At 39.9% G+C, this 24928-nt stretch overlaps 1 protein-coding gene and 1 pseudogene across 1 annotated transcript; both read left to right on the forward strand.

Moving 5' to 3' along the window:
• Positions 1 to 24928, forward strand: part of LOC101443434 (septin-14-like) — a 112642-nt pseudogene that overhangs the window by 48314 nt on the left and 39400 nt on the right.
• Positions 7496 to 23197, forward strand: LOC131275519 (transport and Golgi organization protein 1 homolog). The gene is made up of 10 exons (XM_058286190.2): positions 7496 to 7542; positions 12835 to 12879; positions 16441 to 16551; positions 16659 to 16737; positions 17580 to 17635; positions 17730 to 17820; positions 17977 to 18115; positions 20516 to 20616; positions 21705 to 21784; positions 23006 to 23197. Exons 3-10 carry the CDS (start codon positions 16468 to 16470, stop codon positions 23195 to 23197), a joined length of 822 nt encoding a protein of 273 aa, XP_058142173.2. The 5' UTR covers positions 7496 to 7542; positions 12835 to 12879; positions 16441 to 16467.

Below are 24928 nucleotides of genomic sequence, written 5' to 3' on the forward strand. Positions count from 1 at the left end.
GGAGAGAAATAAATAAAAAGCAAATCTTTAAAAAAAAAGAAAAAATCTTGTAGGGTAATTTACCAGGAAAAGGCTGGAGACCACCCAAAAGAGAGGGTAGCAAAGAATTGCAATGATAAAACTGAGTTATATTCCACACCTGCAATTGCTGGCATCCTACCCCACCCTATAAAACTTTTGAATTCTCAGTCCTCATGGCCAGTAGCTAGAGACAAAGGATGCCCAAAAGATCCACTTCCTGAGGAAAGGGGAGAGAAATGGACACAGCGTAAGGCTAACTCAGCTTTTCACCTACAAAGGTGTGCTCCTGTGTCCCACAAGCCCTTCCACCCCGGATGGGCTGGGCCATTTTTGTCTTGGAAACTGGTAAGGGACTGCAGAGACTGGACCCTCTCAATCTTCCTCTCTACTGACCTGGACTGGTCATTGAGGACAGAGAGGGGTATGGAAATATTTCCTACCAGGGAAAAAAAGAGTGGGCTTCCAGCAAAGTTTGGAAACCTGCCTCAGAGAAAGTTTGAATTACAAGGCTGTTAGCCTCCAGGCAGGATCCTCTATCAAACTGATCCTGTCTGCATTGCAGCAAACACACCTCATTCAGTCACTGAAGTGAGAGGGTGCCAAAGATTGCCATCTTCTGGTGGACCAAGGAAGTGCATGTGAGTTAATTAAAACTAAATAAGAGGTTTTTTTTCTGGACTTCACAGCCTCCCTTGCCAAGGTCCAAGAAAGTGAGTCTGCAACCCATTACTGGGTCCAGGGCCACATTTGAGCAGCTAACAGATGCAATCCTAAGACCCAGAAGAGACTGAACCAAGAATCAAAGAACAGCACACACACAGCCTCCTGCCACTAAATCCCTATGAAAGACAGAGAAAGTACGTACCTGAGTAAACTCACCATCCTAATCAGATCCCTAGACATCAGCAAAAAATTACAATTCATACCTATAAAATGGAAGACATGGCTGAAGCAAAAGATATATATCAAAGCCCCAGAAGAGGCACAGGATTTAAGACAATTAAATAACAAGATGCACAGAAATTTTCAAAACCAACAACTTAAATCAAGAAAAAGAACAGCAAACCAAGAGCTGAAAACAATAGAGAATAGCAACAAAAGCAAAAGCTGGTTCTTTGAGAACATCAATAAAATTGACATACCCCTTGTTAGACTAACAAAGAAAAAACAAGGGAAGATGCAATTAAACAAAATCAGAAATGAAAGGGGAGAAGCTATGACTGACCACAGAAATTAAAGTGTACTTTTCAGTTTCCAAACATTTGGAGGCTTTCTAGTTATAGTTTATCACTGATTTCTAGCCAATTGTGTCGTGATCCGAGAACATGTGTCCTGTGCTTTTGCTACTCAGAAATTTATAGATACTAGTTTTACGGCCAAGTTATGTTTAATTTTTGTAAATACACCATGTGTGCTGAAAACAATGTAGCTTCTACTGTGGGTCTGTGTATTATCCACATGTGCCTATAAAGCTAGATTTTTTTATTGTTCGATCTTCTAAATCATTACTGAATTCTAATCTGCTTATTAAAACAATTACTGAGAGATGATATGAAAATCTTCCACTTTGCTAGGATGGATTTGTCTGTCTTGTAGTTTTGCCATATTTTGCTTTATGTGTTTATGGCCACAAGTTTACATTGTGATTTTTTTTTCTGGTGAACTGAACCTCTTATCTTTCTGTGAAAACCCTCCTTATGTTTACTAAAGCTTTTTCCTGAAAATATTTTTAAGGGATACTACCACAATCAGAGCAGCTTTCTTTTGATTGGTATTTTAGATATTTAGTGATTGATTTTAAAAATTTCCATATCCTTAAGCTATGGATATATCTCATGTAAAGTGCATACATTTGTGTTTTTGTTCTTGGTGGGTTTAATATATTCTGACACACTTCAGCATTTAATGAGAACTTCGATCCTTTTAACTCAACATTATCCTCTTATATTTGAGTTTACATTCACCATTTTGTAATGTGTTTTCTCTTTGCCCTGACTTTTCTATGTTATTTCCCCCTTTTTTTCATTCTATTGCTATCTAGATGATATCCTGTCCTCACTCTCTCACCATCAGGAGCCATATGAAAACAGTTTTTTATTAATGATACTAAGTTTGATTATTTGTTTACAATGGTCTCCATTATCCATATCATTTGTCCAACCTTCTTTCCCCAACGACTATATTTTTAATTGTTTAAAGATTATTTATTCCCACCCCCATTGTTTTACACTCACTGTCGTCGTGTCTACATTTTTTTTTAGGAATCATCAGGACCCAAACCATCGAACTCCCATGTGGGAAGGATGCACCCAATCACTTGAGCCACCTCCACTGCCTGTTTTCTGTGTCTCTCATTGTGTGTCCTTGTGTGATCATCTTGTTACATCACCCTTTCACTATAGCTTCTCTTGTCAGCTTGCTGACCTGCTCATCTTCTTTAGGAGTCACTGGAAACCAAACCCAGAGACTCCATTTGGGAGGCAGGTGCCCAAGGGTTTGAGCCATCTCTCCTTCCCGCCAATGACTTTAGCATGCATGGATGATTTGGGGCTCAAATCATTATTGATCATCAGAAGATGGTAATTTACTATTTCCATTATTCCTTTTACCTTCATTTTTTGGTAATCTCCTGTACAGAAGAGATTTCTCCTCTTCCAACCTTCTATTTAAACATTTAAGAGTATGGGTGAATCATGGATACTTCTTTTTGCTGTTTCCAGTGTGTTATAAAACATTCTTGCCATGATTCATTTTAATGCTCAGGTTGTCCTGATTGGGTCAGTGGCAGCCCCTTCAAGTTCGTTCCTGTCCCCTCCCCCATCCTTTTTTAATAACTTTATTTCAAATTCATAAAGTAAAATATCAGAAAAGACAGTTCAACAAGTTATGGGAGCATAACTCCTAAAATGTTCTGTCTAGACAGTTTAATCTCATGTAATTCCAAGTAATAACTTAGTTGTTCCTCTAGTGTTTAGAAAGATACACAGATAAACACAGATTACTTAAATGACATAGTCAAGGTCTCTTTATTGAAAAACATGAAGAGAAAAAAAGGTTTAATCATTTTCATATCATATCATATCATATCAACACCAAAGTGTTTGGTTGAGCTTTGAAGTTGACTGGTAACCTCAGCAGATGCCCCAGTGAGAAGGTCCTGGGTGCCTGTGAAGTGCTCTGTAGCTAGCCTACCCTGGGTTGGCTGTGCTGATGTTTCTTATACCCTAGGATGGGGGCTTAGAGCAGAGACTGACCTTGAAAATATGGGTTGAAAACAACGGAATTCCATGGAGGAGGGAGGGACCCACGAAGCCAGGAGTTGGGTGGGGCGTCGGGGAAGACAGGAAGAGCTGGGTGGGGAAGGACCAGAATTCAGAGGGTCCGCCAAGGCTCCAGAGAGGAGCTGTCCTTGGGATGGAGCAAGGTGAGGCTCAGGGGAGGGGGCGGGGCATGTGTAATAAGAGTGTGGGCGCGTGAAGGTTCCAAGGGAGGTGATTGGACGAGGGAGAGGGTTTAAAAAGCCCCGTTGCCAAGGGAGCGGTCAAACAGGAGAAGACTCGGAGGAAGACGGAGCTCTTATCCTCCTGCTGCTCCTGCTAGTCCCTCTTTTCCACTCCTTGTGTCCTGCTATTAATTAACCTGTTGACCTGCTAATCTACTGACTGGTGTCCGAACCCTCCTATCACCCTCTCCAGTGTGCCCACCTGTTCCCGCCCAGATTCCCACCCCTTAGTCCACCCCGCCCCCATCCCATCCCCTCCCCATCGCTACCCTCCTCCCCTGTCCCACCTCCGCTTCTGGTCCAGTGTCCCCGGAGCTGCTGACATGGAGGCACTGGGGCAGCTCTTCTGGCTGCTCCTGCTCTGCTTGTCCTGGCAGGTCCCTGGTCATCCACCCGCCAGTGTGAGCAAACATTGCACAAGTCTAAGTTCCTTCTTGGTTATTGGGTGGTTAAAATATTGTGGTTTAGGAATTCGGTGTTCCTAGAGGTCTTTGGGCTCCAGCTCTTCTCTCGCAGACCCAGGACTCCAGTGCAGGTTTCTTAACCAGACTGAACTGCTGCCCACGTCGAGTTCTGGGTCTGCGGCCCTACTTGTTCCAGGCATGGGAAAGGCTGAAATGTTGGAAACGTTGAACAGCTAAGCTCTAGCTTTTAAAAGTAAGGCCCTCTTGGGGAGAGGCTGTAGCTCCAGTGGTTGAGCATCTGCTTCTCATGTACAGGTCCCAGGATGCATCAAGAGCACTTACTCAAAATAAAAGGAAAACACCAATTCTCATTGGGGGTTGGATTTAGCTCAGTGGTTGTGCACCTGCTTACCATGTATGAGGTCCTGGGTTCAATTCCTAAAGCCTCCTTAAAATGTGTGTGTGTGTATATGTATATGTGTGTGTATATATATGTATATATATATTACTCCCATGTTAGCCTTTCTGTTCCTGGAAGCTCTGTTTAAGATCCTGCTTCAGGCTGTGCAAGTTTAGAGTTCATCCCAAGAGTATTTTGCTTTTTTTCTAGAACTACGTTATTCCTGAAAGTTTGACAACCCTGGGAAGGGTAGTACCTAATCATTGGCATTAATGCTTGTCTGTTAAAAAAACAAAATATCGTCTCCATGCCATGCTTTCCTGTTTGTGTGTGTGTGTGTGTGTGGCTTTTTAGCAAATTCTGGGTCATCCCTTTCCTTCAGCTCCTTCAGATGACCTTTGCTTCTGGAGCTTTCTCACAGGAGATCAGTGCCAACTGGTTTGATGGGAGCCCTGAGAAGTCGATCAGATGTGGAACTAAGTGCCTGTAGCCTGCTTGGATGTATTCAAAGGGGAGGGGAGCTTTGTGAGGAAAATGACTGGGAGGGAACTGAGTTAATATCCTTCCAGCGTGAAATGTGTCACGTGCAGCCTGTTGATTTACCCAGAGAAGGATAGGTCCTTCTTTGATGTCCTTAGGTTTGTCCAACCATAGAGAAAAACTTGGTTCCAACTGTAACAATTCACTTTTTTAAAAAATAACAAACTGTCCCTCTCCCCCTAAAAAAGAAAATGCAACAATGAGATTTGGAGAAACCCCACAAAGAGAAATTGGTGTTTGTTTTTTGCTTAGTATATCCCAGATTCCCAGGCAGGGATCTAGAAAGACCCAATGTACATTCACACGTAGGAGCAGAATCCTGAGCACTTCACTCAACACAAAGAAGAAACTATTCAGTTTCTGTGAATAACAACAAAGGAAAGAATTCCTTATTTGTAGATAACCTTTACTCTTGGAACAATTGGGAGGGCAGGGGGCTTTCCTCCATTTTTCACACAGGATAAGCTCTCTCTCTTCTGACCTCAACTTTGAGCATTTGGATAAATTCACCTGTCTTGAGTCCCACCACCGTCCCTTCTGGTCATGTCTACCTCTAGAAATCCTCGAGTTTTATGGTCAATTCTTATTCCCTGTACTTTTATGAAGTACATCCTCCAGGCCCAGCCAGAGGAAATCTTTGTTTGAGAATGTTTCCAAGGTGCTTTGTTGGCATTGTCTTCTCTGCCTTGCTCTGTTGTTCATTTGTTTGCCTGGCTTTGTCTCCCCTAGAAAGGCCAAGGCTCTGTCAGTGTCTTGTCCATCCTTCTGCTTTCCAGGATTATTTCCATACAGGGGAGTGGCTCTTATTTACGTGTCTCCTGGAAGTTACTTATACAGAATTTGTTCTGTTGAAGCAATATGCTACTTGATTTTCCAAATCAAATTGATGATTCCTTGGCAGAGGTGATTTATAGAGGTTAAAATCAAGCATCGGACCAAAGGGTGGTTGGACATGGAGATAATTTCCATTCCCATGGTCTCAGGGACAAAGTTTAAACAAAACCAAATGTCCTTGACTTCATATATCTCTGATTTCTTTTCCAGATTCACTCAGATTTTCCTAAGAAGGAAAAGGTGGTTTTTCCCTCAACCTCCTCTTTCATTGTTAAGACTTCCACAAAGGAAACTTAAAATCAGCTCTTCTTAGCTCTCAAAATGATTGTTATTGTGTCTTCGTTTGCACTCTGCAGTATTAATTTTTTTCATGTTTCAGATATTAACCCTCAGAACTGTAGCTTTTAGTGCCCCGTCAATATTGCTAGTGCTCCCTGAGCATACTGGTGTCTAGACAGTTACCAGATATAAGGAGTGTTCACGAGTGGGGATGCTTTACCAGGATGTGACTAAGATGGCATTTGACACTTGGCTTTTGTGGGTGTTTGACCCACATGCTTAATGATTGTGCCGAGAGCTATTGTTCCCTTTCTGACGATGGCTTCTGAATATGAAAGCGTTCGATAGTTCAGAGAGACATGTGAAGTGTGTGCTCAACCAGTGAGCTTATGTACAGTTCTCTAGAGAGAGTGGTTTATCTTTTTTTATTTTTTTCAGGAAGTACTGGGTATTGAAAATGGGACATAGTGCATGGGAAGCAGGTGCTCAAACACTGAGCTCCACCCACTCTCCTCTAGAGGGTTTTTTCCCCAATGACAATTTTTTAAGAGAAACTTAGATTTACATAAATGATACACAAAAATTAGATGATTCCCATGTGCCTTGCTCCCTAGCCCCCCCATATTTTCCCACATTAATAACATCCTTCGTTAGTGTGGTACATCTGCTACAATTGATGAACATATCTGGGAGCATTGTCACTAAGGGATGATTATAGTTTACATTGTAGTTTACACTCTCTCCCTCATATTTTTGAAAGTTTTTACAAGATATACAATGGCCTGTATCTGTCATTGCAATGTCATTCAGGACAATCCCAAGTCCACACCTATTTTTCCCTCTCCTTCCCCTCAGAACCTCCAGTTGCCACTGCCTCAACAACCATCATAAAAGTTCTTCCATTGCTAGGATCACATTGAGTGGGTGTTAACTGATGAGAAACTGAAGCTTGGTGCGTGGATTATTGTGAATACATAAAAAATTTATTTTCTCCTCAAACATTCATAAAATACACTTTTTCAAAGAATGATATCTTTGCTTTTGCTGCTCTAGTCACACTCAAGAAATTTAAAGGTGAATTCTTGCCAGAATTGTGTTTCTAATCAGATTGAATTTTCATAGTTTTTATCTCACAGTATACTTACAGTCCACACTTTGCAGATCTTTTATCTACTTGAAAAGTTTGGCATTATGTGTCATGTATGTAGAATGAAGCTGAATGCTGAAAGAAAGCTTCAGTGGTTTCATCCTAAATATATTCCTTTTTATCTTATTTTTTTCTGCCTAACAATATTCTGTACTTGATTTTCATTGCACAGAAGATCCCAGTGTAATTACTACCACTGCTATCTAACCTCTCAGTTCTGTCAATATTGACAGCCATTACCTGTCTCCTCACAGCTAAGCATTCTCTCATGGTTATCTGTTGTACAGAATTGTAATTCATCTTTGTCCTTTGCCTATTCTTTCTACAGGTTGGATGTACTTTTAGATATTTTTCAACGGACTTGATTAAAGCAGTTTATGAATTCAGTACTGAAAAACTAGGATACCTTATTGATGTAAGTTATGGATTTCTCTTTTTTATTCTCAATGATGAACTGGCTTGAAGTTTCTAAGTTGAATACCAATAATTGTGGAAAGTCTTTGAATATTTACTTAATCAAGAAAATGAAAATCTAATAGCTTGTGCATTGCCTTGATTTTCTTACTGTTTTATTGAGCTCTAAAAAATGCACAGCAAACAGCACCTATTTAAAATGTACAGTTGACTGAGTTTTGCTTTAGGTTCAAACCCATGAAAACAACTTAACAATGAAGATAGTGAACATATCCATCACCAGCAAACACTTCCTTGAGCCCCTGTGTAATCACACCCGCCATCCCCACTCCCACCACAAAACTCTTCACCCACTGACCTGCTTCTATCAATATAGATTAGGATTTTGGGGGTAGAATTTTATATAAAAGGAATCATAGAGCATGTACTCTTTTTTCCCTGTTTCTTACACTAATTCAATTGTGTTCTATTTTGTGCTGACCTCTACATATAACACAGGTGCCATTTTAACCCCTTTATGAGCACAATTCAGTGTCATTGATCACATTTACAATGTTGCACAACCATCATCATCACCATTCATTATCAAAACTCTTTCATCCAAAACAGAAATTCTTTAACCTTTCAGCAATAATTCCCTACCTCTCTCCCCCAGCCCCTAGTAACCTCTAATCTACTTTCAGTCTCTTTGAATTTGCTTGTTCTAAATAATTTCTTATACATGGAATCATACAATATTTGTCCTTTTGTTCCTGGCTTATTTAACTTAGCATAATGTTTTCAAGGTTCATCCATATTGTAGTAGGCCTCACAGGTTTCATTGATTTTTATGACTGAAGAATAATCCATTTTATGTATATACTGCATTTCGTTCATCCATTCATCTGTCAATATACACTTTTTGGCTATTGTGAATAATGCTGCTATGAACATTAGTGTATAGATACTGGAGTCCCTGCCTTCAATTCTTTTGGGTATAAACCTATGAATGGAATTTCTGGATCATATGGTAATTGTGTGTTTAACTTTTTGAGGAAACACCAAACTGTTTCCCACAGCAGCTGCATCATTTTATGCTCCCACCAACAATGAATAAAATCTCCAATTTCTCCACATTCTTTTCAAGCTTGTTATTTTCTGACTTTTAAATAAAAGCCATTTGAATGGGTGTGAAATGGTGTCTCATTGTGGTTTTGATTTGATTTTCCCTAATGGCTAGAGATGTTGAACATCTTTTCATGTGCTGATTGGCCATTTGTTTGGAGCTGCCTAGTTGGTCATCTTGCACTCAAACTCCTCCATTATGAGTATTAATGAAATCAAGGTCAAATGAATGTAGCCCTGCAATCCTAAATGACCTTCATGTTGTCCAAAGCCACAGCTGTAACTTTTGAAGTAAAGGTGAGGTCCTCAGGAGCTGAAGTGGGCAGCAGCAGGGCTGGCCAGTTGCCTGGGTTCGGCAGAAAACTCTAGTAACATTTTTTTGAGATTTATCTATGATTCTGTACATATCTAAATTGTAGGGATATACCATAAACTTATAACATAAATCCAAGAAGCATTCCCTCTGTGGGATTACTTCAGCATTTATTTGAAGTTTGTAATTCTGTGAAAAAGTGTTTTGGAATAAAAATACAATTAGGTTTGTGTTTTAAATTGTTCAATCTCTAGTCTGTTAACAGCAGTCATTTTTGGAACTACCACACTTCTTGTTCAAAAGAACGGTTATTTACACAGTATTTTGGTTTTATGTACCTCTTTATCAACAAGTTCAAATATAGTGATGTTGAATATTTAACATTTTATGTACTTGCTTAATCACAAATCTGTCTGTCCCTCCATCCACCCGTCCACCCACCCATCACCCATCAACCTGCCTCCCCTCATTCCCTCCCTCCCCCCCTTCCTTCCTCTCTCTCTCCCTCACTCCATCTCTCCATCTTATATTTGATACATTTCAAACTAAATTTCAGACATCAGTACACTTCCCTCTAATACTATGGCAATCCTTAAATAGAACTCAATATCTTTTTATGGATTGCCTCTTGATGAGACATCTAGACATCTACAAAGAATGAAACATAGATACCTCAAGTGTACATATACTAGTGTTTGCAAAATGCACATGCCAGTGTAATGCAAACCCCTGTCAAGTTATATTACATTAGCATCATCTCAGAAAGTGCCACTATGCTTCTTCCCAGATAATTTTATCTTCATGGCAGGTAAATTTTGCCTGTTAAAAATTTCATATAAATGGACCAATGTCATATGTACTTTATGTTTTGCTTCTTCTGCTTAGAATGGTGTTTTTGAGATTAACTCATCAAATTGTAGGGTTTACCTAACCATTCCTTTCCATTGCTGAGTCATATTCTGTTGAATGACTATTTCTATTTAAAGCACCGTTTTCAAAGAAACTGTTGGAATTAAGGTAACAACCATTCATGACCGTATAGTTAAATCCAGAGCAGTCTATCTAGAGCAGTTATCAGGAGCAGTCTGAACTTACTCTGAGGAAATCTTTGTCTTCATTCACATAAGAGTGTAACAGAATGAAAATCAAATCTTACAGGACTTGCATATTGTTAGTGTCCTCTTAATATCGTCATGTTGGTTCTGTGTACCATCTTAAAAGTTGGTTACTTCTAAATCAACTCATTTCTCTATTGTATTTAAAATTGTTTTGTTTTATGCATGGTGAAAATCAACTTATCCAAAAAAAAACATCATTCAGGCAGATCCCACTACAGTGTTAGACATAGGATCAGGTAGGGCCCATAGTAAACTAGAAGCCATTTCCTACTTAAGGACTTCCAAATTTGCAGTATATAACACTGAGACCACACCAAAAAACCATAAAGCTGCCAACTTCAAGTTTTTCTTGAGTAGCTCCTTCTTTTGGAGAGTTTTTGAAGGGCATGGTTATCTCTTCAAGGCAGATATAAAGTAATTGTCAATGATTCATTGAATTTGCTGTGTTCTATATTTCTTTAAGGCTTCTGACTATTTCAACATTATAATTTCAGCTACTTGATGTTCTGCCTTTCAATTACATATCTGGATCTGATTTTTATGGATTTCCTGTCAGCATTGTTGCCTCTTTTGGAATTGTTTCAGTTGTTCTTTTATTCTGGAAATTTATTCTAGCTGTGAGTATATTAAATTAACTTGTAGGCATACTGTGAGTTATAAAAAAGCAGCACTTTCATAGACATGGTTTTTTTTCATTTGTTTTAGATTAATATTGTACATACAAATTAATGCTTGAAATTGAAGGTAATCTTCTAAAATAATTGTTTTAGGAAAGAACCCAGGGAGCTAGAGAACTAAATAATCTCAGTGAGAAATCTTCAAAGTATAAATTCTTTATATCAAAAAGTAAATATTGAGTATCAGGCAGGCACTTTCATACACTGTTACAATTGTGAATTCTTACAACTATCCTGAAAATCAGTTTCATAATAAGTAGCTGAAACCTTAAAAATGTTCCTATTTTTTTATTCAGTATAAGTCCATTTCTAGAAATCTAACTTAAAGAACTAGTCAGACATGCATTCTAAGACTTTGACCATGGATATTTAATGGGATAGTCTTTGTTAGACTCCAAACCTGGCAGCAACCTAAATGCACAATAGTAGGGGACTTGTTTAACTCATATATCTATGCATGTAGTCATCTTAAAGGATCTGTTCTTGACCAATGGGAGAAATAAGAAATCACTTTGCAAAGCAAACATTTGTAATATTTATTACAAAAAAACAGCAGGATAAAGCCTGAGGCCAACACTAGGACCCAGTTAGTTGATATTCAAACATCACCCTTAAGGAGTGAAATGCAGAGTAAAAGCAGGATCTCCTGTTCATGTTTTCTCATATTCCCTCATCTTTCTAGCACATTTAACTGAGAGAGGGGACTTTGGACTTGATGTGTAATTTAGGCTCTTTTTAACACGTTAATGGAAGAGAGAGTAAGACCTTAGTACATTTGGCCTTAAAGCCTCAGTTTTAAAACACAATTTGGAACAAATTATTTTGCATAAAATGAACTCTGCAGATGACTGCAACTTGCCAGTTAAAATGACCAGATGCTTTGTCTACAAATCTTTCTAAAGTTGGGTGCACTTTCCCTGTTTTTTTTATTGAAATGATCCTAAAATGGTAAATGAATTTTCCTCCTTGCATATTGATTGCAAAACTCCTTAGAAATCTAAGATTCCTTTAGAAGAAGAAAAAGTGCACAATACAAAGGTGAATGGATAGGGAGAAGGGGAAAGTGTGTCCTATTTCCATCTCTGTTTCTCTCCTTTCAAACACCCAACCTCCGTTCTTATTTTCACGGGAATCGCTGGCTTTATCCTGGGCCTGCTGCTCTAGCACAGATCTTGGCTGTTGAAGCCCTTGTCCTTGCTCTCAGCTGCCTGCCCATGTCTCCTCCTGCTCTCCCTTGTCTTCTGCTTAGCATGACATGGGGGAAAAGGAAGCACATTGACTTCTGAAAGAGGCTTGATGTTAGAGGTATATACATTACTTTCCCATTGTCTCTGGAAGCATTTTCCAAAAGCAGCATTATCATGAATGGTGTTTGGATAAACAATAATATTCCAATATCTCAGCAAGGTTTTTGGGCTGGCCTCAGCATCTGATGGCCACTTTTAACATTTGAAAGTGGGAATATGTTCCCAATGACCTTTACAAGGGTTAAATGGGGTCCAGGTTGAATTTTATTGAGTTGTAATTCAATTACTCTTCAGGGGATGACTGGAGGTTTGCAAGCACTTTTGTCCTTTCTGGAAGATGTTGGCCAATATTTTTGTTCTTGCTTGTGCATTTCCTCTAGCACTGTCCCATTCATTTAATGATTGGATGACCTCTGATTTCAATGGTCTGGGAAAACCATAGTACCTGGCTTGTTGGAACTGTTTCGCAATTCAAAGTTAGCCAATTCTGAGTAAGATTTCTACAATGCGTTCTCATTAGGGAAAGAAGTCTATCACAGTCCAAAGATTTTACATTTGTTTTGTCACAGCTTTTTAAAACAATCTGTGGCTCTGGACCCCATTATGGCTTTTGGAGTTGAGAAGTAAATGATTTTAAGCAACTGAAGCTTTAAGCATTTTCATTTTAAAGTGCCCCACTTTTCAATTATGACAGATAAGTAGATTTGTGCATGTGTAAGGGATAATTAACAGAAATTTAGTTCCACAATAATATATCTGCCTTAGTGTACCAGTTGAAAATTATAAATAAAAGTAATGATTAATTCTTACTGACCTCAATATGGTTTGTCTTAGGATAACATCAGAACACTTTCAGCACTTAATGAACTCCTGCATGATGTAAGTCAATCTCTGCATGTTGTATCAGAATCTAAGAGACATCAAAATGTCAAATATCAGGACTTGATAAGAGTTTTGCTGCTATTAATCATGATTTGGCTTTTGAGCCTTTTTGTACACCAGGTCTTTTGAGCCCCACGTTTTTCCATGCTGTTGACAGCAGTAAGAGTTGGGAGTCTGGGAAACCGAGCCTTCTTTTGACTCTAGAACTCCAGTACTACTACCAGAATTGCTTTAATGGCTATTTATATTTAAGGGCTGAGGAGGTATGTTTTCCCACAATTCCATGGGTAACTTTCACATCAATCAGCACTGTCCTCCTAGAAATAAATCAGAAAAAAAAATCTTTAAGAGATGATTCTTGAGATTTTGCCCCAAATTGAACAGTCCTACCCCTCTTAATGAAGAAGAGAGAATTTTTAAAGTAAATTTAGCATGTTTTGAATCGCCATTATAAAATTTTCATTTGTGCTATTTCACTTGAAAAAATTTACATCTCCTTTGCTTTCCCCTTGTCAGCATTCATCAAACACTCTATGTTGTAAACACAAAGGTTGTGGATACCATGAAATTTTATCCCTTCAAGTATTTCCTTCATTCTTTACTTCTTTATGTGATTGTTCAACTAGGTACAAAATGGATCAATTCCTTTTACCTGAAATATAGGAGATAGGTTTGAAATACGAGTTGATGTTTCTCCTTTTTAGCCCAAATGCCAGTGTTTCTTTTGAATTTCTAATATATTTTTCTTCCTACCTTATATGCAAATGACAGAATAAAAAAAATCTACAGAAAAATTAAAAGATATCCATTTCCCAAATGCCTCCAAATTTGTAGGAGCAAAGCTGCCTGTACTTATTTCAGAATTTTCATTATATGCCTTAGGTTTTATGAGGAATAAGTGTTTTGTATCTTAGAATATAAAACTGTAAGATGGCAGAGTGGGTGTAGCTCAATGTTTGAACACCTGACTCACATATTACAAGGTCCCGGGTTCAATCCCCAGTACTTCCTTTAAAAACAAACAGATCAAAACATCCACATACATACACACACAAAACTATGATATCTTGTTGGAATAAGGCACAATGTTTGTAGTGCTCCTGGGAATTAATTCTCTAATAGGAATGTTTTGTTTTGGATTAAAATTAAACATCATGACTCTCATGGTAGTGAAGCAAAGATGAACTGTGAAACACTTTGGGATCAAATAGAAAGAGTTTACCTCAAGATTGAGAAGGAACAGATAAAGAACAGTTAATTCCAGTGATGTTTTAAATCAGGGTCCTAAAATCATGTCTTAAATGTCTCTTCTCAAATCTGTTTGGTCAAGAGATGTGAGTGCAAGATTCCGATGCACATTTACAGATTCACAGATTTTGAAATGTGGCCTCAGGATCGAGGCATGTGCAGATTACTTACCTCTTCTGCATTTCTGGTGCACAATTTCTTGTGACCTTCAGGAGGGTGACTCTTTATTCTGTCATATATCGACCAGTTACTAACCTATGTAGCCCTCAGGAGGTGATGATGGACAGGATAATTAGGTCAAAGAATCAAGGTTTTGAAGATCCTCCTTGAGCAGTTACTGCTTCAGTTGATCAGGTGAGGTATCATCATGTGGAACTCTAGGCCTGGTACAGGTTTTTACTGGAGACACTGACAGTCTCATCCATTCACACAGGAAATAAATCATGTGAATTTCCTGCTTATTAAACAGTTACTTGTATGCAATAGGATTTTCAGAAGGAAGTTCTAAACCGGCCCTGTTTCAACATGCTAGATATTTGTTGTGGATTGAATAATGTCTTAGAAAATTCAATATGTTGAAGTCCTAATCCCCAGTTCTCTAGAATGTAATCTTATTTGCAAATTGGGTAGTTTCCAATGGATGTAAGCAAGTTAAAATAAGATCATTCTGCAGTAGTTTGGTTCTTACAAGCAAAGGTAGTTTGGATACAGATAGAATGGAGAACACAATGGGATGACTGAACAGAGAATGCCATGGGTTGTCAACAAATCAACAGATGCTAGAAGAGATGTGGAATGGATTCTTTCCTACAGATTTTGAAAGAAGCATGGTCTGCTGACATCTTGATTTTGTACTTTGAGCCTCCAGAACTGAGAGACAATAAATTTCTATAGATTTAAGCCACCAGTTTGTGGAAATTTGCAACAGAAGCCCTAGCAAAATAAGAAAATTTTTTTTGGAATTGCGTAATGTGTAAAAGCTTTAAGAATTTTGAGGTGCTTGATAGAAAAATCCTACATTGCCCTAAAGAAACTGTTGGTAGAAATATGGATGTTAAATGTGATTCTGTTCGGGGCTCAGAAAGAAGGAAAGGGAGCTGTAGACAAAGATTATATTGTCTTAGAGAATATGTAGGTCATCATGAACAGAATTCTGCTAGAAAGAGGAATATTAATGTAGTTGCTAATGGTAAGAACAAAAGGAAATGCTGAATGGGTTTTGAAAATTGGAGAAAAGGTGATCCTTATCCTAAAGTGGCAGAGAACTTGGAAGAATTCTGCTCTGAAGTTGCATGGAAGGCAGAATTTATAAGTGATGAGGATAGACATTTAGTTAAGGAGATTTCCAAGCAAAGTGTAGAAGGTACAGCCTGGTTTATCCTTGCTACTTGTGATAAAATGTCTCAGGAAAGATAAGTTGAAGAATGAACTGTTAAGCAAAAAAGAACTAAGAAATCATTTGGAAAATTCTCACCTGTGCAAATATTTAGCTACAGAAATATGGCCAAGGGTGTGACTGGACAGCCATTTGCTAAAGAAGATTAGATGTGTTACTTGTGGATCCAACCAACCGTCTCAACAGAAGCCAGATGCAGGGAGATGCAATTATCAAAGAAATACCTGTGGAGGACCCTCTGAACTAATGACTTAGACACTCCAAAAATTGCACAGAAGATTGACAAGATTTTCAACAATTTCATATCAGCAGAGAACCTGCCATTCTAGACTGAGAGGGACAGAGATGGGCTGGAATGAAGAATGATTGACTCCAAGAGTCCAAGTTGCCAAATCTAATGTGATAGGTGTCCTTATAAGAAGAGGAAATTTGGACCCTGACAGACAGAGCAGGGGACACCATACAATAACTGAGGCAGAGAATGCCTTGGATTGTTGGAAATCATGAGAATCTAGAAGAGGCTGAATCTAGAATAGATTTTTCTCTACAGGCTTAGGACTCATGGTCCTGAAGACATCTTGATTTTAGACTTCTAGTCTCCAGAACTGAGACAATGTCTGTTGGTTTAAGCCACCCAGTGTATGGTACTTTGTTATGGCAGTCCAAGCAAACTAAGGCAACAATTATTTCTGGGACTGCAAACACACATTTCTGTCCTTAATCTAGCACTGAGTATGAGGCTCCTCCTCTGCTCATTTTTACAAATGCTGTAGGCTAGGATCAAGACGGCTAAACTGGGGGGGGGGGGGAGTCATGACTTCTCCTTCCCTGCTTTAGTCTTATAGTACTAGTGTCTCTTGAGAAAAAAACCCCAATTTATTTAATATAGTTTTTTTTCTCTTTTATTATAACAGGACATCGAAGGCTGTTTTAAAGAACACATGGAGCTCAGTGAGCAAAGCAAACCCTTCAAAAAAACTCAGACAGATTCAGAGTGTGTTCTGACTCCTGAAAACAATATTGAAGTAAGCTCATTCCTGTGTACACAGTTAGAAATCTAATTAACAGTGGGAGACTCTTCCTGATTCTCTCTTTTTCCTTTCTTTGGCTTTGACTAATTGCTTGGATGCAGTTGGACCCGCTACAATACAAAGTTGAATGTAAGGCCAAAAAGACAGGAGGAAATACATTAAGAAACAGAAAACTGGCAGGTAAGATCAGTGTCAGGGAGGTTGCATCACTTTGCCTTTAGTCAAGTATCCTCCTGATGCTCTTGAACTTGATGTATCTCTTCCTAAGTATTGGCATTATAGAGTCCCATCCTTGGATTTGTTCACATGTCTGCCTGTGTCAGGCCCAGGTAGGTGTTGGGCATTGTAGAACATTGGACAAGAACAGAACCATAAGCCCTTTCCCCTATCCCTATGGAAATTAGATACATGAGGGGAAGTTAGAGCAGCATTAGGTGGGTCTTACCCCTCTATGTCCTGCACACTTTCCTGTCAGGTCTCATGTGATGACAGACTTGTTTCTCATCTCATGGAGATGGTCTTTTTAGTGGTGCTCATCATCTCTGAAGCATCTGTGAGGTATCAAGACTCACAGCCAGGGTTAGAACACAGAGGTGGTGAAAGCCACTCACTGGGGTATTGCCCTTAGAGGTGAGGGTGTAGGAAGAGTGATGGCCTTATATACTAGTGATGGAAATGTTACTAGAGCCATTCCCCAAGTTGAATGTCACTACCACAAGTGTGCAAGTGGTAAACTGTATGTCTACTCCTGGGAGAGTTTCCAGGGAGAACAGGGGAGGGAATATGGGAATTGGGCCTTTTCCCAGACAGAAGCAGATCTGGGAAAGAAGAGAGCCATTTTCACCCACCCTTTCATAGGACAACAAAGAGAACCTTTTCCTTCTTTCATTCTTCCTAAGTTTTCAATTATTTTAAGAATGAATTACCCTAATGAAACTTTCCAGCTTATTGTTTTATTTTTTAAAAATGTTTTAACATGAAATAATTGTCCAGTTTCTTGAAATAATTGTCCTGTTTTTTAGGTGATTGCAATGGGAGGGTGGAAAATCGAATGCCTCAGATGGTGGATGTCCTGCAGGTATAACTCCTTCTACAGAGTACCCTAACTGCTGCCTGGGAGTTCCTACTATGCCTCACTTGTAACAAAATTTTCTCCCTGTTCTGACTTTTAGGCCCAAAATGCAATATGGGAAGTAGAAAAAGATCCAAAACTGTTACAGGAGAGGCTGACAGCTTTGACAATCAATAAAGACAATGTGGCAGGTTGGTTGCTTTTGAGAAGAAATTTCCATTCAGTGGAAATGATTTTGCAGTGGGAAGGTAAAGAATCCTTTCAGGATTCTCTGTCCTCAGCCCCCTAACCACATTTGAATGCCCAAGTGAACAAGTTGCAGCTGAAGAATGATTTGTCCTTTGCAGAATGCTTAAAGGAAGTAGAAAACGACTACAATTCACTGCTGTCTTTGAAAGCATCAATGGAAGAGGAATGCAGATCCGTGACGCTGAAAATAGAGTCTCTCCAGGAAGTTCATGAGAAGAGAAAGAAGGCCATCCAAGAGTAAGAGGTGTATATGTTCATTGTTTCAAGTGTTGTAATGAGTGAACGTGAAGACTCATGAACATAGTTTTATCTGTCCTCAGAACAGGTACCACACTATATCTACCATATTTAATCACTGTAGAATTGTGCTTCTTCCTTCCTGCCTTGACTTCTATCAGCCTCATTGTTCTTTTACAGGGAATCTGGCCTGTAATTCTGGGGCTGAGTGGGGGAGGGGCGGTCCAGAAACCACTATTTATGGCTCTTGAGCTGCCTCTGTCTTTTTGATGTTCCAGTGCTCTCTGTATTTTTTGTTTTTGTTGTTGTTTTTCACCTTTGCTTTCTCTCTGACCAAGTTATTGGATTCAGATTTCTCTTCCATTTCCTGCTTTGACACTTTAAAATCTTGAGTGGCAGGTATGAGGTGATCTTTTTTAGGAGAATTAAATCTTCAAGGACTTTAAGGAATTCTAAGCTATCAAAGGTGTTTTACATTGTGAAATAAATATAAGATATTCAGCCCAAACATTATATGACACCATTGTGGAAAGGAGCGTGGGAGTTGTGACCATAGAAAGACTTGGGTAGTTCATTGCTCCTCCAGAATTTATATCTCAAATTTAGAGTTAGGTAACTTTTGAAACATAAACTCTTATGCAGCATTTTGTGTTCTTGCTACATAAAAATCCATTTTTATTTCCTTGAAAATGGGCTTTCTGCATCTGTTGCTATTTCTGGCTGCTCATACATGTTATTATTCAGTGTATACAGAAATTTCCATGAAAGCATGTCTTGCTGAGAAAATAGTTCATTGCTCAGGCCCTACTGCCTGATGCCATTAAACAACGAAAATGGACCACTGTTTTTTCCCACCTTTTGTGCTCATTGAGCAACCACAGTTTTAATTTTTCCTAACATTACGTGTGGCTCACTAAATATCTGACCCACCGGAAAGAACCATTTCTTATTTCTTAAATAGTTACGAAGACCTTATATTTACCACCAGTAATCGTTTGGTTACTTACATGCCAATTGTTCTTCTTCACAATATGGCTTCAGCTTCTCCCACATCCATTTTATTCCCCTATCTGCCTACTGCGTTAGATCAGGTCCCCTTCATCTTTCCTGACTAGAAAAGCTGAATTATGACCTACAGAGAAATCAGGTCCTAATTCCTAGCACCTGTGATTGTTGCCTTATGTGGCAGAGATATTGCCAATGTGATTAACCATCTTGAGATGGAGAGAGATCCTGGACTATCCAGGTGAGCCTTCAATGCCATCACAATTTTCCTTCTAAGACAGAGGCAGAGGGCCCTTACACACACACACACACACACACAGTCACATGAGAGGGTGATGTGAAGACAGAGGCAGAGGAATGCTGGCAGCCACCAAAAGCTGGAAGATGCCAAGGACAGACTCATACTAGCGCCTCTATAATGCGTGCGGCCCTGCCCTGCCAACACTTTGACTTGGGCCCTGTCATACTAATTTTGGACTTCTGGATTCCAGAGCTGTAAGAAAATAATTTTTTAAAAATAAATGTTTGAAGCCTCTAGAATTTGGTCATTTGTTGCAGCTGCCACACAAAATGAATATACTGCCCAGGTTCTCTAATTACTCTCCTTACCTCCATTTTCCCATCTTTAAACACATTTCCAACTCTGATTCTTTCTCCCTATAGTTGCTAGAGTGTTCTTTGTAGGCTACACCTCCGTTCCTGCCTTCTGGTGGATTCCGGGGCATTCCATGCCCTGCAGGGGCACTTCCAGTTTCCTCATGGGGCCTGGGGAGCTTCCCCTCAGCAGGTCCCTGGCGGCCTCTCCTTGTGCATTTTCTGCAGCTCCTTCTGATGCATCCCAAGCTGCAGCCACTCTGCACAGGTCCCTTGGGCCTCCAGAAGCCTCTTTGCCTTTGTGTACACTATATATCTTTTGCATTCTTTTCACCTGGCAATCTCCTACCCACTTGGATATTTATCTGCCTCAAAATCTCTTTTGGAGAGATGGATGCAAACAAAATGGTGGATAGACATGGAGACTGAATGTCGGCTCATTCTTTTACTTGTAAGGTAACGTCTGAATACATTAGGGTTCCCTCTCATCAGCAGGTAAATGCAATTCCTTTGTCTTTTTTTCTTTCTATCTTTTAGATTTTTAGTTATTCTACATTTCCTTGATTAAATTAGGTAGATATAGGTTGTTTTTTCCTCCCCCCCCCTTTTATTTTTTGTCATTTTCTGTATCCTTGATTTAATCTGCTAATAAGTGCTATTTTTACCTCTTCTTCCTGAGATTTAACTGTATCTATTTCCCTCTTTGCATTATCATGGTAGTGTATTTTACCCTTATATACATTTTAAGCCATACAAGACATTTTTTGGTATTATACAGCCCATTCTTTTTCTATATTCAAGCTTGTTGAAAATAATCAACAAAATCTCAAGGCCTCAAAAGGGAAGCAAGATTATGAAACCAATGCTGAGAAGCCCTGATGCACAGAACCTTCCACAGAGAGGTAGGGAGCTCTATGTGGATGTGCAATTCCTTCTCTACTATAAAACCCACTTCAAGGGCTTTTTGTTCCAGTGAGTAATCACTGTGATGCCTGGAAAGCATCCCAAGCACTTACTACAGCCTGAATGGCTCCTGCTCCTGTCCCCAAGCAGGGTGGGGTGTGCACCCCCCATGGACAGCAGACACCCCCACCCCAACTCTAGGCTACTTTTAGTAGAAGAGAAATCCTGAAAAGGAATCCGGTTAGCACCTACTTCCTGCCTTGAAGTTACCTGTTCCAGGGGTATACTTTCCCTTTTATGTGAGAACTCTAATACAAACAACACATTTTAGTATGCAGGCTGTTTGTCCTGAAGAGTGAAGAAATTTTTGTGATTTCCCTTGGTGGATAGTCTACTGCAAGGCCTGTATTGGGAGAGGAAGCATTTGCTTACTATTGTTAGAGGTTCCTTTATTTGTATTGTGTCGCATAATACTTTATTCATAAATTGTCTTTCTCTGTAATTTTACTCCCCAAGATGATGAATTTCTATTAATGCCCCATGGATCTTTCTTCTTCTCATTATCATGCATTAATGCCAATGAGTCCATTTTTAGCCATAAATATTCATATGTTACCTGGTCAGATATGGAAGTCAGATTTTATATAGACTGAAAGAATTTTTAAAATCTACCTGTGGCTTGAAGAAAAAGACCAGTGCCTCAAGTTTCCTGATAAGTTTCCTATCCAAGGCAGTTATTTTAATTTTTAATGTGTCTTAAATCTAAGTGAATTCCCTTTATATATTGGGAGATCCTGGTTTTAGTGTTGAGTTCCCACTAGACTGGAGCCCTGCCCTGACTAGAATCAAATAATTTGTTAGGAAGCCTCCTACACTTACAGCCAGAGCATTGTGGAGCTCAGGGGATGGGCTTCCCCCTCGTCCACAGCTTGCATTTGGGGTGTCTGGAAAACTCTCTGCCTCTGGTGAGGGACCTGAGTGGGTTAAGGAGTTTAAGATGGTGGAGGAAGGAGGCAGAGGGTTTGTTATCTTTCCTCACAGAACAACAAGTCAGAATAGACCCCAGCTGATTCTTGTCCTTTGTCAGATCCAGAACCTGGTGCTGCTCCCATGAAGAACAGCAGCTGCAGAAGCGCATTCCCCCCTGAGGAGCTGGCGGACGGCAAGGTAAATGCTGCCCTCGATTGTTTTCAATTCTAACAAGTATTGAACAAAACTTTCCTCTTTTATTCTAACCCCATTTTCTGGCCTTACTTCTTTCTGTGTGCTATGTTATACTTGAATTTTCTCTCTCCCTCTCTCTCTTGTTTTTTTAAAACACAAAACCAGACACAACTGAGTTACCTCTACATAGCTCACTTCCATATGTAACACTGTTTTTGTCAGAAAGTACATTCCTAGAACTCCAGAACTCCACATCTCTCTAAGAGAACTTCATGCCCACAGGAAAACCTCCAGAGACTGGACGACTCTTTTGTCAGGGAGACGAGCAGAGGGAGTATGAGCAGGCACCTGCAAGCAGAATGTGTGGCCCTGGGAATGGATCTAATTCTTCTCAGAACTTCTGTTTCCTCAAATTTACAGCAGAGTGTTCATCCTTAACTTGCAGGGTTCTGAGAATCAGAGAGAAGACATGATAAGATTGTGGAAGGGCTCTAAACAGTATCTAGAATCGCATGCGCAGAGCCTGGGATTTCATTTCCATTCCTTCTGTTTCATCATTTGTAAATGACCATCTACTATGATGATGGTGGAGGCAGGGCTGGGAAGATTCTGGAAATGAAATCTATCTGGAGGAGTACAGTTTCTGGCACTGATGCTGCTCTTTGGGATCCTGGTAGAGGGGACGTGCCAGGTGCTGACACCTGCTCCTTTGGATTTTGGCTTTAGGCGGCAATGGTGCTTTTGTCTGTGACATCAAAATTTTTCAAAACTGGGAAGCGGACTTGGCCCAGTGGTTAGGGCATCAGCCTTCCACATGGGAGGTCCATGGTTCAAACCCCGGGCCTCCTTGACCCGTGTGGAGCTGGCCCATGCACAGTGTTGATGCGCGCAAGGAGTGCCGTGCCATGCAGGGGTGTCCCCGTGTAGGAGAGCCCCATGCGCAAGGAGTGTGCCCCATAAGGAGAGCTGCCCAGCACAAAAGAAAGTTCAGCCTGCCCAGAAATGGCACCGCATACACGGAGAGCTGACACAGCAAGATGACGCAACAAAAAGAAACACAGATTCCCGTGCCGCTGACAACAACAGAAATGGACAAAAGGAGAACACACAGCAAATAGACAGAGAACAGACAACGGTGGAGGGGGTGGGGGAGAAGGGGAGAGAAATAAACAAAATAAAATAAAATAAAAATAAAATAAAAATTTTTCAAAACTTTACCTGCAGATCAATATGAAAGCAAGAGGATCCCCCTTTTTCCCAGGACCCCCCCTCATGTGCTACCCCATGGGAGGCCCTCTGTCAGTGATGCTACGATATGGGCCATCTCTGCCTCCCTGGTGGCCTCTTGGTTCTGACCTGCTGCCTCCACCTCCACCAGTTGGTAAGATGATCAGAACAGCACGAACTGACTTGTAAATTAGACTCTTCCTATCTCTCATCCCTTCTTTCTAGAAAATGACACAGGTCATCCTACAGAGCTTTGCAATGAGAGGGCGCTGTGACTTTCTTCAAGTTTCTTAAGACAGTCACTGGGCTGCAAACCCTCCCCCCCCCCCCAACAGAGCCAGGCAGCAGGTGTCTCTTGTAGACAAGGAAAGAGGCTATTCATAGAAAGCCAGAAATGACAGTTCTGCAGATGTGTGTTGCACAGCTTCTGGGGGTCCTGTTCTGGAAGGGATATGCCCTGCCCCCAATTGCCAGAACTGAAAATGTCCTGTCAGAATGACACATGCATTAAGCAGCACAAGGTTGTGATCACTACTAATGGAAACACCAGTGAAGGGCTCCAGGGTCCACGAGAGAGAGACTTCCTTTGGGGCCTCCTAAGACTTTCAGTTTTGTTATCTATGAAACAGGAATGATATTGATTTTATGAGGTTATTGTGAGGATGAAAAGATACAGGTACATTAAAGAAAGTATCTTACAAAATGTCTGGCATAGGTTGGGCACTCTTCTCGCAGTTTAAGTAAAAATTTATGTACACCGAAGATTATCAAAAGATGTTTTTTGAACTGCATTAAACTGAAGTAAGAGTATAAACAGTGTGGGTCCAGAAATTTGCAATCACTGTTTCAAAAGGTAAGGGAAAGACCTCTTTATTAAAATTCAGCTTCCACAAGATAAAGGATAATTTAAAATGTGTACCAGTCAGTTAAATTCAGAGATCTCTATCTGTCATCTGAAGAATTTGTCTTCATTACACACAGACAAACAGATGTGGGCACCCATTAATATAACAACAGGGGCTCAGAAATATTATAGAGGAGAAAATGTATATGAGAAAAACTATGCTCAGATTGAAATAAACAAAACCTTCTTGCTTTACAGGACAACCAGTCTGAGATTTGGAGAGGACCCCCAGTGGTGTCAGCATACCACAGCTACTTTAAATGTTCATATAAATAAAGTTTTTCACATAAATGAAATCATTCAATATGTGATCTTTTTGTGACAAGCTCCTTTCACTTAGCATGATGCTTTCAAAGTTCACCCATGTCATAGGATATATCAGTACCTCACTCTTTCTTTTGTCAAATCATATTCCACTGTATGATATATCACATTCTAAAAATCCTTTCACTAGTGGATGGACAGTGCTTGTGTTTTTTGGCTCTCTCTCTAGTCGATGACCCTTTCTCTACATCTTGGACCTTATCACCTACAACACAGTACCCTGAATTCCCAGTGTTAGGCATTTCTGATCACTGCCCCCCATTGCTTTTTAGATCACTTACTCTTTCTCTATTGAAATTCTTTGCTTAAGAGGCTGCAAACACAAAAGTCTCCTCAACTTTCTTACCCTCCATGTGTACCCTAGTATCTTCATTTCTCCCCTTGTGCACCACTCCCTTTCAAACCCTTCTCTCTCCCTCTCCACTTCACTTGCTTCTAAAAATGTAACAACCTGGTTCAGGTATAGGGATTTGCTTCTTAGGAGTCTGCACTTGAGCAACTAAATATCACATGCCAATGGATTTAGTGTGTGATATTTACAAGTTCCCCCATATCAAATGGGCATTCAATTCTTTCTGTCCTTCATTATTACCAGCTCCCAACTCCTCATGGGAGGCAGGGAGCTTCTTATCTCAGGAAACTGACAACCTTAAGAAAAGAGGTCTAGGGTCGCTCAGTGAAAATTACCTCCA

The sequence above is a fragment of the Dasypus novemcinctus genome, chromosome 23, assembly GCF_030445035.2.
Source record: "Dasypus novemcinctus isolate mDasNov1 chromosome 23, mDasNov1.1.hap2, whole genome shotgun sequence".
Lineage (NCBI taxonomy): Eukaryota > Metazoa > Chordata > Mammalia > Cingulata > Dasypodidae > Dasypus > Dasypus novemcinctus.

Excerpts from the sequence above, each read along its gene's own strand:
- LOC131275519 (XM_058286190.2), top strand. The coding sequence starts at position 16,468 with ATGGAGCTCAGTGAGCAAAGCAAACCCTTCAAAAAAACTCAGACAGAT. Across the intron at positions 17,821-17,976 it reads CAATAAAGACAATGTGGCAG|AATGCTTAAAGGAAGTAGAA; the intron begins GTTGGTTGCTTT and ends TGTCCTTTGCAG. Across the intron at positions 20,617-21,704 it reads ACAGAACCTTCCACAGAGAG|ATCCAGAACCTGGTGCTGCT; the intron begins GTAGGGAGCTCT and ends GTCCTTTGTCAG.